Raw genomic sequence first — 14,937 nt, forward strand, 5'->3', positions numbered from 1 at the left:
TAAGTACATACATAATTAAACTCTTTGAAAAAGTGTACGCTCTATGGCCTATAAAAGCATTGTTTACAAAGTGTAACTGTACTATAATGTCGCCAAAAAAGCATTGTTGTTGTTTTTTTTTTTTTGACCTGGAAACTGGCACCTTTACTTTGTTTGGTGCCATAGATATACTATAAAAAAAAGTATACATTTGCCGCCATTTTCCCGCGCGTTGGAAAATAATTTTTATAAATAAAATTTTTCTTTGTATAATTTTTGTTTCATTTAAAATAACGTCGTCGTAGAAAAAGTATTGTATGCAACGTTGTATAACTAGGTCAAAAAATGCTCGTGGCGTCTCTTATTGCGATGTTCGCCAAGGCTCACATCGCAACTCACGCCACTCGCATTTTTTGACCCTTCTTATACAACTGTTGCATAAAATACTATTATTTAACAGAACAACTTTAGAGCATGCAAGTTAATGCGTTCCGAACAAGGATTCCGAACGCATTATGTACGTTCCGATTTACGCATTTGTCTTTTTAATGTCTGTATTGAGTTGTTATACTGTTTATACAAAGGCCAGGAGCAAAATTAAAAACTGGCAGATAGTCGCCTCCTATTATATAAATTATATTTACCTACTAACAAACTAAAAAAAATCGAAACTTTATCGCCAAATATCTGAATTTCTCGGTCTGCCGTTAAAAAGTTACAAGCATTTTTGGTGACAGTGCCAGGATACGCTTTTCTCCAGCGTTACTTTTTTTCTACAGCACTAAGCGAATGTCTAAAATTTATCGTCAATTATCAGATTATGGTGATCAATAAATGACTTTTTTACGGCGGATCGACAAATTCTGATATTTGGCGACGAATTTTCTGTGTAGTCTTTATCCAGGTTGTACTGCCAGGATAAGGAACACTCAATAAATTGTGTATGAAACCAAGGCAAAAATACTAAATCAAGGAACATGTAAAGATTTTAATGATGGACGAAACGAAAAGGTGTGAAGGAATCGTGTCTTGGGAAATAGGCGTGATGATGTATGTATGTAGGAGATCAAAAAAGGAAAATAAATTAATGGAAGAATGCTAGAGCAAGGATGCACTTGAGAAAGAAAATCAAACAACAGTGATTATTCAAAAATGGGATTGTAAAAAGATTTAAAAAAATAGAAAAAAAACATCAATAAATTGCTTCACTTACTAATAAAATAGATTGTATTGACTAATTCTATTGATACAACTTTATACTGTGTAGTAAAAGCGTCTGTCTTAACAAGGCAAGTCTAAGGTGAATGAGCGTCGAGGGCCGCGGCGGCAGCCCCCGCCGCCCCCCCGGCCGCCCCCGCCTCCGCGCTCGCCTCGCCCTCGTCGCTCGCACTGTCAGGACCATCTGCACTTTCTATAACATTCTCGTTGGCGTCATCATCATCGTCACTATCCAAATCATTGTTTTCCAAGTTACTGTCGAGCATCTTGATAGTCTCCGCTATCTTAGCGGCCGTGTCCGGCCCCGTCTGCCTAGTGAACGGCCTGATCATCACCATGAACCAATTCTGCACCACCGAGATGAAGAATTTACCGAACTCTTTAAAGGCTTCCGTATCGCCGTTGGTCAGTTTGACTGATACTACGGCACTCTTGGGGTCGTGTGCGTACGTCACTATTACTTGGAACTGCAGGTTGAACATCTGTTTATCGACATTCATGATCTCCTCTGTGATTTTCGTCTGCTTGTCCTGGAAGTCGAGGGTCATCAATCCGTACAGTCTCGAGAACTGTTTCCTCCTCCAAATAGCCTTCGTTATCGTTCCCATATATTTCTCCTTCTCCTTCTTGGAATCGGGGTTGACCTTCTCTTCGACTTTTCCGAGCTTCACCTTGAGCATGGTCTCGAATATAGCGAAGGCGACGTCTCTCACGACGGCCTTCCAGTCTGGAGTCGCGATGTTAAGGATTATCCTCGGGAACAAGTTGATCCTGTACTCCGGGTGAGCCTTCGACCTCACGATTTTCGGTTTCTGGAGTAAGATAGTCTTCAGAAAGTCCTTGTAGTCGTTCGGTTTCTCCTTCTCGTAAGCGTTCGCTGCGAACTTGAAGTACGTCTTGATCTCCACAGCGAGCCTGGAGGTGATGGCGGACGCGACGTTGTGGCTCTGCTCGAAGGGGTCCTGCACGCAGATCGGAGTCGTGAACCTCATCGGCAACACGTAACTATTTATGATATTATTTTTATATCTGTCAAACTCTTTCGGTAACAAGCGGAGGTCTTTAAAGAGGTCTTTCTTGATGGGGGTGCCGATGAACGGACAGACGACCATGTCGTCGAAGTTAAACATGGAGTAGAACTCGAAGAATCCTCCGATGAGCTCAGGTAAAGTGGCGGAGCACTGAGTCGGCGGGAGGAGGTCTCTGTTGTCCATGAAGCCCGTGTTCCAGTTGTCCACTATTATGGCGTCGTTGGGATCGCGCTGCAGCCAAGACACCGCCGGCAGGAGCGCCAGCGGGGGCTGCTGCAGGTAGAAGATGATCATCATGGTCAGCGCGTAGTTGGTGAGCTTCCCCGTCCCCGAGAGATCGTGAACCTTCGCCCAGTATTTTATCGTCACCGCCATCGGGAGCAGCCGGGGGTCCGAGTGCAGCATGAAGGCTATCAGCTTACTGTTCTGGGCGCCCAGCGGGGTCTTGAAGCTGAGGTCGCAGTTGGTCTGCGTGGGCAGGTGGAAGAACTTGACGATGGGCGTGTTGGCGCGCGGGATGGGCAGGATCTCGGCGAAGACGTGCGGGCGCGCCGCCAGCAGGCGCCGCGCCAGCTGCACGCGGCCCGCGCCCGGCGACGCGGCGCGCCCGCGCCCGGCCCGTGCGCCCACGTGCACGTAGCAGTCCGCGTCGCTCGACTTGATGCCCAGCCCCGTCGTGATGGACCCGAACGGCATCGCCGTGCAACCTGCGCACACCGACCTCCACGTCAACTACGACATTCAAACTTAGCAGCAAGTTTTAATGAGACGCCAGCAGGGAAGCAACTGGCATCTTTTACAGAATAAACGACAACTTCTACAATTAAAAAGGGCAAAGAAAAAGGCAGGAATATGCCCAATTAATCAGTTATCCCGTCTGGTATGATAATTTTTCATAGGTAAGTGCACCCCACCTTTACTAACAGCTGAGATTGTGATCAAACGCTAACCTATAGTAAATAAAAAAGGTTTAGTGCTTGGCAGTAAAGCCCCTGTGTCTTTGATTTTCTGTTCGAGCGATGAAGTATATCTGCATTGTAAGTTACCCGGCCATTGCGCCCGCAGACAGTCCTCCACGTCCGTGTAGAGCTGCGCCAACGAGGAGGCCTCGTCCTGCGTCAACCTGACGACCGCCAACAGACGCTCCAGCTGCATGTGGAAGTCCCCAGACAGGTCGATCTCTGACGGCTCCACTATAGTACCTGGAAGTAAAACATTTTTTAGTTTTCGGCCTGGTACGATACCTTCAAGCCATTTTTCTCATATCACAAAAATCACTTTATGATCCGATTGTTCTAAAGTGATATTTGGCGGCAAGGGTGTGCTGCCGCCAAAGGATGGTTTCCGGAGTACCGAACAGAGCATAATACCCCGCTAGTCACAAGTTGATAGTGTGACTAGGGATCGACGATTCAACGGATGTTGTTATATATATGCGTCTCGCTGTGTAAACTTCAATATCGCGTTTCACGACTGCATTATTGAATGTGGCGCCATCTGTTGAATGTGGGCGAAACTAGCTGGTCAATTGGGCGGAATGAGCCATGTCGGGCCCATCTAATCTATGGTGATGGATGACTCAATAGTAACCCTTATCTCTGGGTTGATGAGGTCGGTCATTGATCTCACACCCAACAAGAGAGAAGAAATGTTGCATATTACCTTTCTGTTTGCTCCTAGTGAAGTCTCGAGGCCTCGGAGTCAATCTGTTTGCCATGTGATAGTTGAATGGTTTCACATGCAGAAATTCCCCATATATGTTAACTTTTTTGCTTGCCTGTAAAACGAAAATATAGCATGTTTCAAAACGAAAGGATTAATGCGCTAAGTTTGTGTATGTTTTTGATTGGTCAACCTTTGGATACGAATTTGCTTTGTAAGAAAAAGTAGGGATTCTTCATTCTGTTATATGACCCCTAACTCGCATACATAGTTTTGGAAGGTTGTAATTCCTCTTGCGTGTTCGTATTCGTACGCACAATTTGATGCGTGCGCTGACAGAAATTACGGGCAATAACCAATTTGACCGGTTATTAGACTAGCTATTCCGTCCTGACTGAGTCACCTTCGCGGGCTCAGCGTGGGCGTAACCATGGTAACCACGACCTGGAGCGATTCCAATAGCGTCCCGATCTTGACGTGCGAGCCCGTGACCTTTACACATCGGGCTGGGTGGATTGGGTAGCCTCATAATGAATAACCTCTTTATATAAGACAGTTACCACACAGACACACGGTTACACACACACACACGGACAGTTACAGACAGTGACAGTTATTTACCTGTATAGCGGCCCGTGCCTCGTGTTCGTTAGCGAAGGTGAGGAGCGCGAAGGAAGCCCCGTTGTTGAGCTTGTCCACGCGCACCGTGCCAAACCGGGAGAACAGGCGGATCAGGTCGATGACCTGCGTGTACGGCGGGAACCCTGCGGTCGGGGGGTGGGAATGGGGGGTGACGTATTGTATTGTCTATTTATTTCATAAAAGGTGGGATTCTTCGTTCTGCAGTTTGTTTGTTCGTTCCATAATTGAATATTGTTATGCATAGCTTTTTTATATTTTAAAGAAGGGATGTGTACATTCTACAAAGGTGGGATTTATTTGTTTTCTTGTTGGGTTGAAGATTGTAATTGTTCTTTCAATTGTATCTCTTATCCTGCCACCATGACGAATCAGGATACTGACCACACAGAAAAAATGACGATTTGTCAATATTTGTCGCCAAATGTCAGAATTTGTTGGTCTGCCCTTAAAACTTACAAGCATTTTTTGGTGGTAGTGTCAGGATAAGCCTTTAATTATATCACCAACAAAATGTCTATAATATGTCGCCAAATATCAGAACTCCTCGACACGCCATTCAAAAGTTGATTGTTGACTTTAAGTTTCACAGCCATTTGAAGTCATATTCTGAAATAGTATATCGAGATCAAGGTCCGTAACTAGATAATAATAAAAAAATTAAATACTAACCAGAAACCTGTGCTTTGCATGCGTAGCTGCCGGGATCATCGTTAGCATCTTGGTTGCGGATGGGCCGGCGCCGGGACTGGCGGGCGGGCGAGCCTTCCCCGGCGGGCCGGGGACTCGCACCGGGGGGGCCCGGGCGACGGGGGCTCGCAGCGGGGGGGCCGGGGGGACGGGGGCCCGCACCGGTGGGGCCGGGGTGACGGGGGCCCGCACCGGGGGGGCCGGGGCCGCGGTGGGGGGTTGCAAGTGCGCGAGTGAAGGGTGCCGCCTGGCTAGCGAGGTGGGGGGGTGCGGGGGCCCCGCGCGGCTCGGGGGGCGCGGGCTTTGCGGCCGGCGGCGCGGCTGCGGAGGCGGGGGCGGCCCCACAAGCTTCCATCTCTCATGGGTAGATTTGCTCACCTGTGAGCAGTAAACGTCACACATACATTTTTAACTCAGGATTGTCAGAGAACACTTATTGAAAGGTGATATTCTATTTTAGTTCCAACCTACAAATCCTATTAATGGGGAAGCAGAGGCAAAGCTGTAAATGGCGCTCTAGTCTTTGCTACCTTACCTCCAACCAGTTGAGACTTGTATTGACTGTCATTCATCTTTGTTTATTGTTGTTTTATAAATCATAAAATGTATTCACTCTTAACAGCAGCACAATTAAAGAACTGTTATGTGTTGTACAAAATTTAATCCATCACCCCAAATACACTACAAATTGTTTCAATTTTCTTTCTTTTTTCTTTTAAGACTTAAAAGAAAATTATCATAAAAATATATATTTTATAAGTTTGTGGTAAACATGTAGTTGTAGATGTGTTACTTAAAGCTACATAAGAATAAGAATAGAATTACATTTTTACACTAAGATTTTCTTTCGAAAGTGGAGGAGATATGTATTCCTAAAAAGTTTACAGTATTCAGTTAATTTTTTTTTTGTGGTTGTGCAGCTCTTTTCCTCAGTCATACTTTGTTTTGAAGCAGTAGCTATTAATAGGGATTTTAGGCTTGGGGAGGTGAAGGTACAATAGTGCCTAGTGCCTGCCTAGGTCAGTGTGAGAATGTAGTGATGTGAGTACAGATGTCACTGATAAAAAAAAAATTTAAACAATTTGTAGTGTATTTGGGGTGATGGATTAAATTTTGTACAACACATAACAGTTCTTTAATTGTGCTGCTGTTAAGAGTGAATACATTTTATGATTTATAAAACAACAATAAACAAAGATGAATGACAGTCAATACAAGTCTCAACTGGTTGGAGGTGAGGTAGGTTAGTTGTTCAATAACACTTGCATCTAACAAGCACTTCACAAATGATTAGAAATGCTCAGTGTAACACCATTATTAAATAGAATATAAATATCTATTAGTAAATGTCAGTATAAATTAAAGCAAAATAAATAATTAACATGTTTATATTATAAGGTTAAAAAAAGGCAAAAAAATACATACCAGTATCGACTTTGATAACTTTTTCAAAGTATTTTATGTCTAAATAACCGTTATCATTTCCCGGTGATAATATGACACCGTTTATAGCCTCATAGAATTTTATACCATCATCAAGAGCCTTTTTTAGATCAATATAAATATAAACTTGTGCAGTATGTCTCAAACCACTGATGACAGTTGGATCACCGTACTTTCCTTTTGCAAAATGTATGTGCTGTCTTTTCATACGACTTAAGCCGTGGTTCTTTATCTGTGGCCAGACCTTCAAATATGTGCCGTGGATTACTGTATCATACTTTGGCTGTAATGAACAAATAATAATTTATTTCATTTAAATCAATAAGGGGAATCCCCAAATAAATACCTATCAAAAATAAATTAAAATAACCATAGGATAGTTTTTTCGCATGACTTAATACAATAACATCAAAAGTACAAATTTTTACCTCGGTAATTGAAATCAGTTCGTTATCACTAACGGGCAGTGTGTGTCCCTGGTTAGCTTTGATTTCCAAGGCATTGGTGGCAATGTTGGTCCGTAGAGAGAACCTCTGTTTGTTGTTAGTTGCCACCACACTTTCTATATCTGAACGAGTGAACTTGCCTCGTAAACTTTTGTGTTGGAGTATTTCACTCACTGATATGTAGCCTTCAGAACTGGAAAAATATATGTTTTGCACATTACTTGTCAATGCCAAACCCTATACGATATTAGAATCACATACTGTGTTTAGTTTTAGCAATTCTTGTTTCTATAAAAATAATTTTATAGAAACAAGAATTGCTTCAATATACTACATTTATTTCTAAATAAAAATTACAACCGGAAATTTATTACATACGCCTGATTGCGCGTGAAGGAAATTAAAAATCTCTTTGTCATCCAGCACTTGGATTTCTATAGGTAAAGAGTTTTCAAAAAGTAAATAAAATAACGGTATTATTTTTTGACCTTCTTTAAGGTTAAGTAGGTACGTGAAGATGCAACAATATGTTGTGTTGGGGTCAAAATACCTCAAGCGCAATCCTTCCTTTGCCGCCCCGTGGCGCAAAAGCCAAGATAACGTCTTACTGAGCTGGATATCCTTGTTACTCCTGAAATGAATACGCCATTTAGCTGCAAGGGCCGACGCCGATTACATTTAGAAAACTATAGGTAGTGTAATAACATACATTCAAAATGCTGATCACGACAAATGTTTCTTCTCGAAGTTGACAACGAACTTCTTCACGTTTTATGTTTTCTTCCTCGTTGTGAATGCCGTCAAAAGTAACGGTACAATCAGAGAACTGGATTTTGCGTCACTTATTCATCAGTTTATTTCAGTCAAGTCAAAATAGCAATATCGGCGACAACGAAGCGAGTGGCAAAGGAAAACAAAGGCGACGATGAAATGAACATGAATTGAATAGGTCTTTGGAACGACGAATGAGTTAACTCAATAGGGATGTGTGTACAAACTACAAAAACATTTTATAAATATGGATCATACGCCGCTGGCGGGGCCGGTATCGAGGTGTTCCGGTGTTAGTAAATCCTAAGATTTACCATGTGATCATGGTGAAACCCCAAATTACGCAACTAATGGACCACGGCGGCCATCGTAGGTGCACATGCACGTCAAACATCTCTTTTTTCAGTATTTACCACGGCTCAGTGGTATAATATTATGAAAAAGTAAATCCGATTATTGAAGATGGTTTGGGCTTTACCGTCACCTCTTGGTAAATCTTAAGATTTATCGTAGTTTTACAGTAACATAATCTACTTAGTCCCCGATGGGGACATTGTCGAAATCACTTTGTGAGACTGTCCTTTGTTTGGTAAGGACTTTTCAGGCTTGAATCACCTGATTGTCCGAAAAAGTAAGATGATTCCGTGCTTCGGAGGGCACGTTAAGCCGTTGGTCCCGGCTAATAGCCGTAAAAACACCTCCACCAACCCGCAGTGGAGCAGCGTGGTGGAGTATGCTCCATACCCCCTCCGGTTGATTGAGGGGAGGCCTGTGCCCAGCAGTGGGACGTATATAGGCAGTTTATGTTATGTTAATCTACTTAGTAACGTAATACACATAAGGTGCCAGTGTTTAACTTTTATAGTTTATCATAAAGGACACGTCGTAAAAGCGACTATTCTCACTATCTATGTGAGCGATGCGTTAGTAACCTATCACCAGATGGCTCATTTGTCATGCTTATCCATCTTAGCACTGCAGTCTGCAACCAAAGAACATAAGGTCCATTTTCCACTCTATTGCCACGCATTCTGGCAGAAAAAGGTCTTCTGGCGATTTGTGACTGTTGGATTAGATGCAATCCCTTGCTGATGAAATTATTCTGCGAAGATTTATGCTGCGGGTGTAAATAGTGGGGTGCTGGCATAATTAAATATCTGTGGATCACACACAGAGTACGAATCTATGTTCAGGTATCGATGTTTACTATCGACATATCCCGGATACTCCACACAAAAATCTCATATTTATCGTGTGCCGCCTAAGGCGTAAGTGCGAGGACAGACACACTCCGGGAGCTCTCCATCCTAATACTATGTTAATATATTATAATGCTTACGATCATTTAAGACTAACTAAAGTAAGACCCAGAGGTAGTGAGGTCGGCGCCCGATATGAATTGGTGCAGGGCGGAGAGTTACGTTTTCTTATACATAGTATTATTGATATACTAATGACTTCTGTCATTTTGATTGAATGTTAGTGAAATGATGGAACTTTTGAAGGTAACCACGTCTGCCTGTCATTGTTTTCAAGGAAACACGTTGCGGCCGAATATTTTTGTTTTTTTTTGGATTTCTCCTCTGTTTTGTGATAGATCCTACTTGTTTCTTGTTGGTGGTGGGTTATATTACTGGTAAGTATAATCAGTGCATGTAATCTTATCCCTGTGTTTAATATGGAGGACGATCCTCCTCCGGGAGGAGGTGGTTTACCACCAGACAAAGATCTGTCTCCAGAACCTATGACGCAAAGTCAGGTATTACCCTGTGCGCAAAAGCCTACTAAACGCCCAGCGGACTCGGAATTGAACAATCCCGCTCATAAAAAAACATTCTCTCCAGCGGCGTCTATCCAAGACGTGTATATTACTCCTGAATATACCTCTCAAGGGAAGTTAATGTACTCCGAAAATGACAGAGCACCTTTCTCAGTTCACGTCACTCGAGTGGAAGCTGACCCATCCGCGGGTCTGACTATTAGGGTTCTGAAATTCGCCCAATTAATCCACAAAAACAAAGTTAGGGGAATTGTCAACGGTGGAATTAGCAGTGTGGGTCGAAACCGAATTTCCATAGAATTCTCTTCTGCCTCCGATGCAAACAACTTTGTGTCCAATTCTTTCTTGTCGGAACACAAATATTCTGCCACCATCCCACAGTTTCAGGTCTCCAGAATGGGAGTTGTAAGGAATATCCCGGTAGACTGGACACTAGAAGAACTAGTGTCTAATATTCAGTATCCTCCTGGTTGTGGTAAGGTCGTAAAGGCTAGACGCATCAACATGAAAAAGATTATCGATGGGTCCACATGCTGGATTCCCTCAACCACTGTGGTTTTAACCTTCCTAGGCCAATCACTACCGAAGAAAATCTTTTGTTTTTACACCTCTTTGCCTGTGGATACTTATCAACTTCCCACGATCCAGTGCAGAGGCTGCTGCCGTTTTGGGCATATAAAAGCTCAATGCCGTTCAAAGCCTAGATGCTATATGTGTGCTCAACCTCACTATGGGGATTCATGCAACAACATAGACTCCCCTCCAACATGCCTTTTTTGTAGTGGTAACCATAGGGCCACTGACCCCAAATGTCCTGAACATTCCAGACAAAAGGCCATAAAACTGGTCATGTCAGAGGAGAGTATCTCTTACACTGACGCATCTCATCGATTCCCAATAGTAAAGCGTTCATTTGCTGATGTTCTCTCCCAACCTTCAACTTCCTACTCTCAGACAGCCTTGCCCCACGCGGTCCCCTCTTCATCTACCCCTCCTCCGCACAATCAAAGCTATTCTTCCTACCGGAAGACGGTATATCGGGAACGACGCACACCCCCAGATTTAGGTAAATCTTTTGACGTCCTTGCTCACAGGGATATTACAAACACCCCGTCATCAACTCAACCCAATGGATGTGCATTCCCCAACCCTAATCTCGATGACCCCACCCCCCTCCTTACTCCCAACGACAATCTTATTGAATTATTAATCTGTTCCCTTGTTAATCTAGTATCCAAATTTTCAGATGCTCTACCGAACAACGTCATTACTCTACTACAGCAATTTATCGTCACCTTAATCAATAAAAATGGCAGGTCACAATCTCCTTCAATGGAACTGTAAAAGCATCAGAAGTAAGAAACATGAACTCATATATTTAATAAACAAATTTAAACCAGTTGTCTGTGCCATCTCGGAGACTTGGCTGAGACCTGGATCACTCTTTAGAGTATCGGGCTTCGCCTGTCTCCGGGATGACAGAATCGATGGTCGAGCAGGTTCGGCTTTGCTTATTAATAGGCACATGTCCTATTCCCAAATCCCCATTCCACCCCATAGCCCTGACCTTCATATTGTAGCAGTTAAGGCCCTAAACCTAACCATAGCTTCGGTGTATGTCCCTCATCCAGATCACTCCCTCTTCTCCGAATTAAACAACATTCTTTCAAATTTACCACATCCTCTTTTAATTCTCGGCGATTTTAACTGCCATCATACGCTATGGGGTTCACATAGATGTGATTCCAATTCATCTACTCTCCTAGATCTACTAGACGATCGTAACCTATGTGTCCTAAATGATGGATCAGCCACGAGAAGATCCTCCCCTTTGCAGAATGCAAGTATGGTGGATTTATCGATGGCTTCTCCTAGTTTAGTGATGTCCCTCTCTTGGAAAACCTTGCCTAACTGTTACGGTAGTGACCATTTCCCCATCATTTTAAATTACCACAACCATTCCCCTCCCATCAAAGGTCCTCCTCCTCTCTTAAAATACCGCATCAAAAAGGCTGATTGGGATAAATACTCGGATCTTGTCCGGGTAAAGGTGCACTCACTGCCGTCTGTCTCTTCCTCAAATTTTTTGACCTGTTACGACGATTTCACTCAATGCCTTATCTCATCTGCTGATGAGAGTATTCCAATTAAAAACTCGGCTCGCGGTAAAATCTCCTCACCTCCGTGGTGGGACTCTGAATGCTCCTCGAGTGTTCGTCGTCGTAATGAGGCAGAGAAGACATTTGCGGCTGACTTAACATCATTAGACAGTTATTTGGTGTTCCAGAGGGAGACGGCCCGCTGCAAAAGACTACTATCCAAAAAAAAAACTAAAGGATGGCGAGATTTTTGTGAGTCACTTGCTCCTCGTTCACCCGCGTCCATGGTCTGGAGACGTATCAAATCTTTCAGAGGTTATCTCTCGGATGACTATAACGTTCCCTCCAATGATACATCCTCGTGGCTTCCTGATTTTACCAACAAACTTGCGCCTCCTTATGTTCCAACACAGGACTGCCTCTCTTTACTAGATAATGTAACACCATCTATGGATACTTTTGATGAGCCCTTCTCCTTCGCCGAACTCTGCTGTGCACTTGACAACCTCCGTGATTCATCCCCAGGCATAGATGGTATACCCTACTCATTCGTAACTAAATCTCCAGAGATTGCCATACATTATCTTCTTGACGTCATCAACAAAATTTTCATTTCGGGCTCTGTACCAACAGCCTGGAAAACACAAATTGTTATCCCCATCTTAAAACCCGGGAAAAATCCCAGTGATGCGGCCTCGTATAGGCCCATTGCCCTTTCGTCCACTCTAGCCAAAATTTTAGAGCACTTAATAAAAAACCGTTTGGAGTGGTTCCTAGAAAACAAAGGCATATTGTCTCAGTCCCAATTCGGATTCAGAAGGGGTTTGGGTACCTTGGATAGTCTCAGCATTTTCACCACAGACGTCAGACGCTCTTTTAGCAATGATAAACATGTCATCGGTATCTTTCTTGACATATCTTCTGCATATGACAATGTCCTCCTACCAGTGCTCAGGCAGAAAATGCTAAATCTGAATATTTCGGTAAGGATGGTCAACATCATATGTAATCTCTTCACGGCTCGCTCTATCTCTGTTAGAGTCCAGGGCTCCCTTTCTTCTCCAAGAACTTTGTGGAAGGGACTTCCGCAGGGTTCTGTCCTTAGTCCTCTGCTGTACAACGTCTATACTTATGACCTTGACAGAACAGTCCTCTCCTTCTGCAATATCTTACAATATGCCGACGACATCGTCTTATATGCCAGCTCATCATCACTTCTAGAAGCAAGCTCACGTCTCAATTCTGCCTTACACTACCTTAACATCTGGCTCGATGATCATGGTCTGTCCTTGTCAGTTCACAAATGTAGTGCTGTAGTATTTACCCGTAAACGTTCCATTCCTCCAATTGACATCCATGTGAACGATCAACCCATAGCCATCCAAAACAACGTCAAATTCTTAGGGGTCATCCTAGACGATAAATTGAAAGGTATCCACCATCTCAATTACATTGCGAATAAATGCGAAAAAAATATTAATGTGCTCAGGTCACTCTCTGGAGTTTGGTGGGGATCCCACCCATACAGTCAAAAACTTTTATATAATGCTGTTATTCGAAGTCACTTCGACTACGCTTGCTTCATTCTGGAACCCTGTAACAAGATGGCATTATGTAAACTTGATAAAATTCAATATAAATGTTTACGTGTAATTACAGGAGCTATGAAGTCATCCCCAACAAATGCCCTTCAAATTGAATGCGTCGAGGCTCCTCTGCAGCTACGGCGACAATTTCTGTCAGATAGGTACTATTTTAACATTATTCAAAATTCTTCGCATCCTCTTCATAATAAAATAAGATCCCTAAACTCTCTGACCAATTTAAACTACTGGACACACAAAGACTTGCCTCTATTAATTAACTCATATAAAAAGATTGACATCTCCACAGTACAACAGACTCTAAAAAACCCCATATTCGAATTTAATTTTAATATACTCATTTTTTGTCCCAAGGTTATTTTAAACTTGGAAATAAATAAGAACTCTCCAGGAGCTAATGCAGAGTTCAACAGAATCTCTGAAAGGAACTGGCCAGGTTGGCTACATCTTTATACAGATGCATCTAAAATTTCGGATTCCGATAATGTAGGAGCAGCGGTCTGGATTCCAAAGTATAAAATAATCCTTAATTATAAATGCCCACCTAAATGTTCAATATTTACAGGTGAGTCTATTGCCTTACTTGAAGCTGTCACCTTTATTGAATCCCATAAACTGGCGAGATCAATTGTGTTTTCAGATTCTCTTAGTTGCCTTCAGGACATCATTAAAAAACCATTTCACTCAAAGGATAATTTTTACCTGACTCTCAAAATTAAGGAAGTTTTATTTAAATACCAACAATCGGGGGTTGAAGTTATTTTGGCATGGATCCCAAGCCACAGTGGCATAACAGGAAATGAAATCGCTGACCAATGCGCCAAGGAGGCTATCCGCACAGGCAGAGAGGTGTATAACAAAGAATTTTCTAGAGATATTCGTTGTCTTGCTAAACCACATTTACATAAATCATGGACGGAAAGGTGGAACAATTCTAGGCTCATAAAGGGTAAGTATTATGGTGGCATCCAGCCATTTGTTCCCATAAAACCATGGTTTTTTAAATATCGCAATTTCGACAAACCTGTTTGTTCCACCATAATCAGACTTCGTTTGGGACACGTGTGTTCGCCTGTTTTCCTGGCAAAGCTTCGTATCCGCGATCATTCCCTGTGTGAATGTGGAGAAGAGGAGGGTACTCTTGATCACTTGTTTTTTAATTGCCCCCGACTGAATGTTTCCTTATATGATGTACTACCCCCTAAAATTCCCCGCCCTGTAAATGTTAACTTTCTCCTCACATTAGTGTATACCCCTTTTATAAATATTTTATCTAGGTTTATTAAATATAATAACATAAAACTCTAATAATTTTCATAGTTTATATATATACGTATTTTTTTTTTTGTTGTGTCTGTTCTTAACCTTTATTCCTTGTTCCGCAAACTTAAACCCTGTGTTTTGTAATGTCATACTAACAAATTGTGTTGTTATTTTCTAGGTTCAATCTTCACCATTGGACTATCCACCGATTATTTTAACCTAACCGATCAAAATTATATTTTAATGTTAAGTATTTTCTCTTGAACCTTGACATTGGCAGAATCATCGTTTCTGAACGATGCAGCCACAAAC

General features: G+C 42.5%; 1 protein-coding gene across 1 annotated transcript; it reads right to left on the reverse strand.

The window, feature by feature from the left end:
- Positions 1–1,179: 1,179 nt before the first annotated feature.
- Positions 1,180–6,759, reverse strand: LOC126373296 (uncharacterized). Its single transcript, XM_050019398.1, has 6 exons — positions 6,645–6,759; positions 5,202–5,597; positions 4,512–4,654; positions 3,891–4,005; positions 3,275–3,430; positions 1,180–2,935 (listed from the first exon to the last, which is right to left on the reverse strand). Exons 2-6 carry the CDS (start codon positions 5,572–5,574, stop codon positions 1,275–1,277), a joined length of 2,448 nt encoding a protein of 815 aa, XP_049875355.1. The 5' UTR covers positions 5,575–5,597; positions 6,645–6,759; the 3' UTR covers positions 1,180–1,274.
- Between the last annotated feature and the right edge of the window lie 8,178 nt (positions 6,760–14,937).

This window comes from Pectinophora gossypiella, chromosome 15, assembly GCF_024362695.1.
Source record: "Pectinophora gossypiella chromosome 15, ilPecGoss1.1, whole genome shotgun sequence".
In the NCBI taxonomy this organism is placed as follows: domain Eukaryota; kingdom Metazoa; phylum Arthropoda; class Insecta; order Lepidoptera; family Gelechiidae; genus Pectinophora; species Pectinophora gossypiella.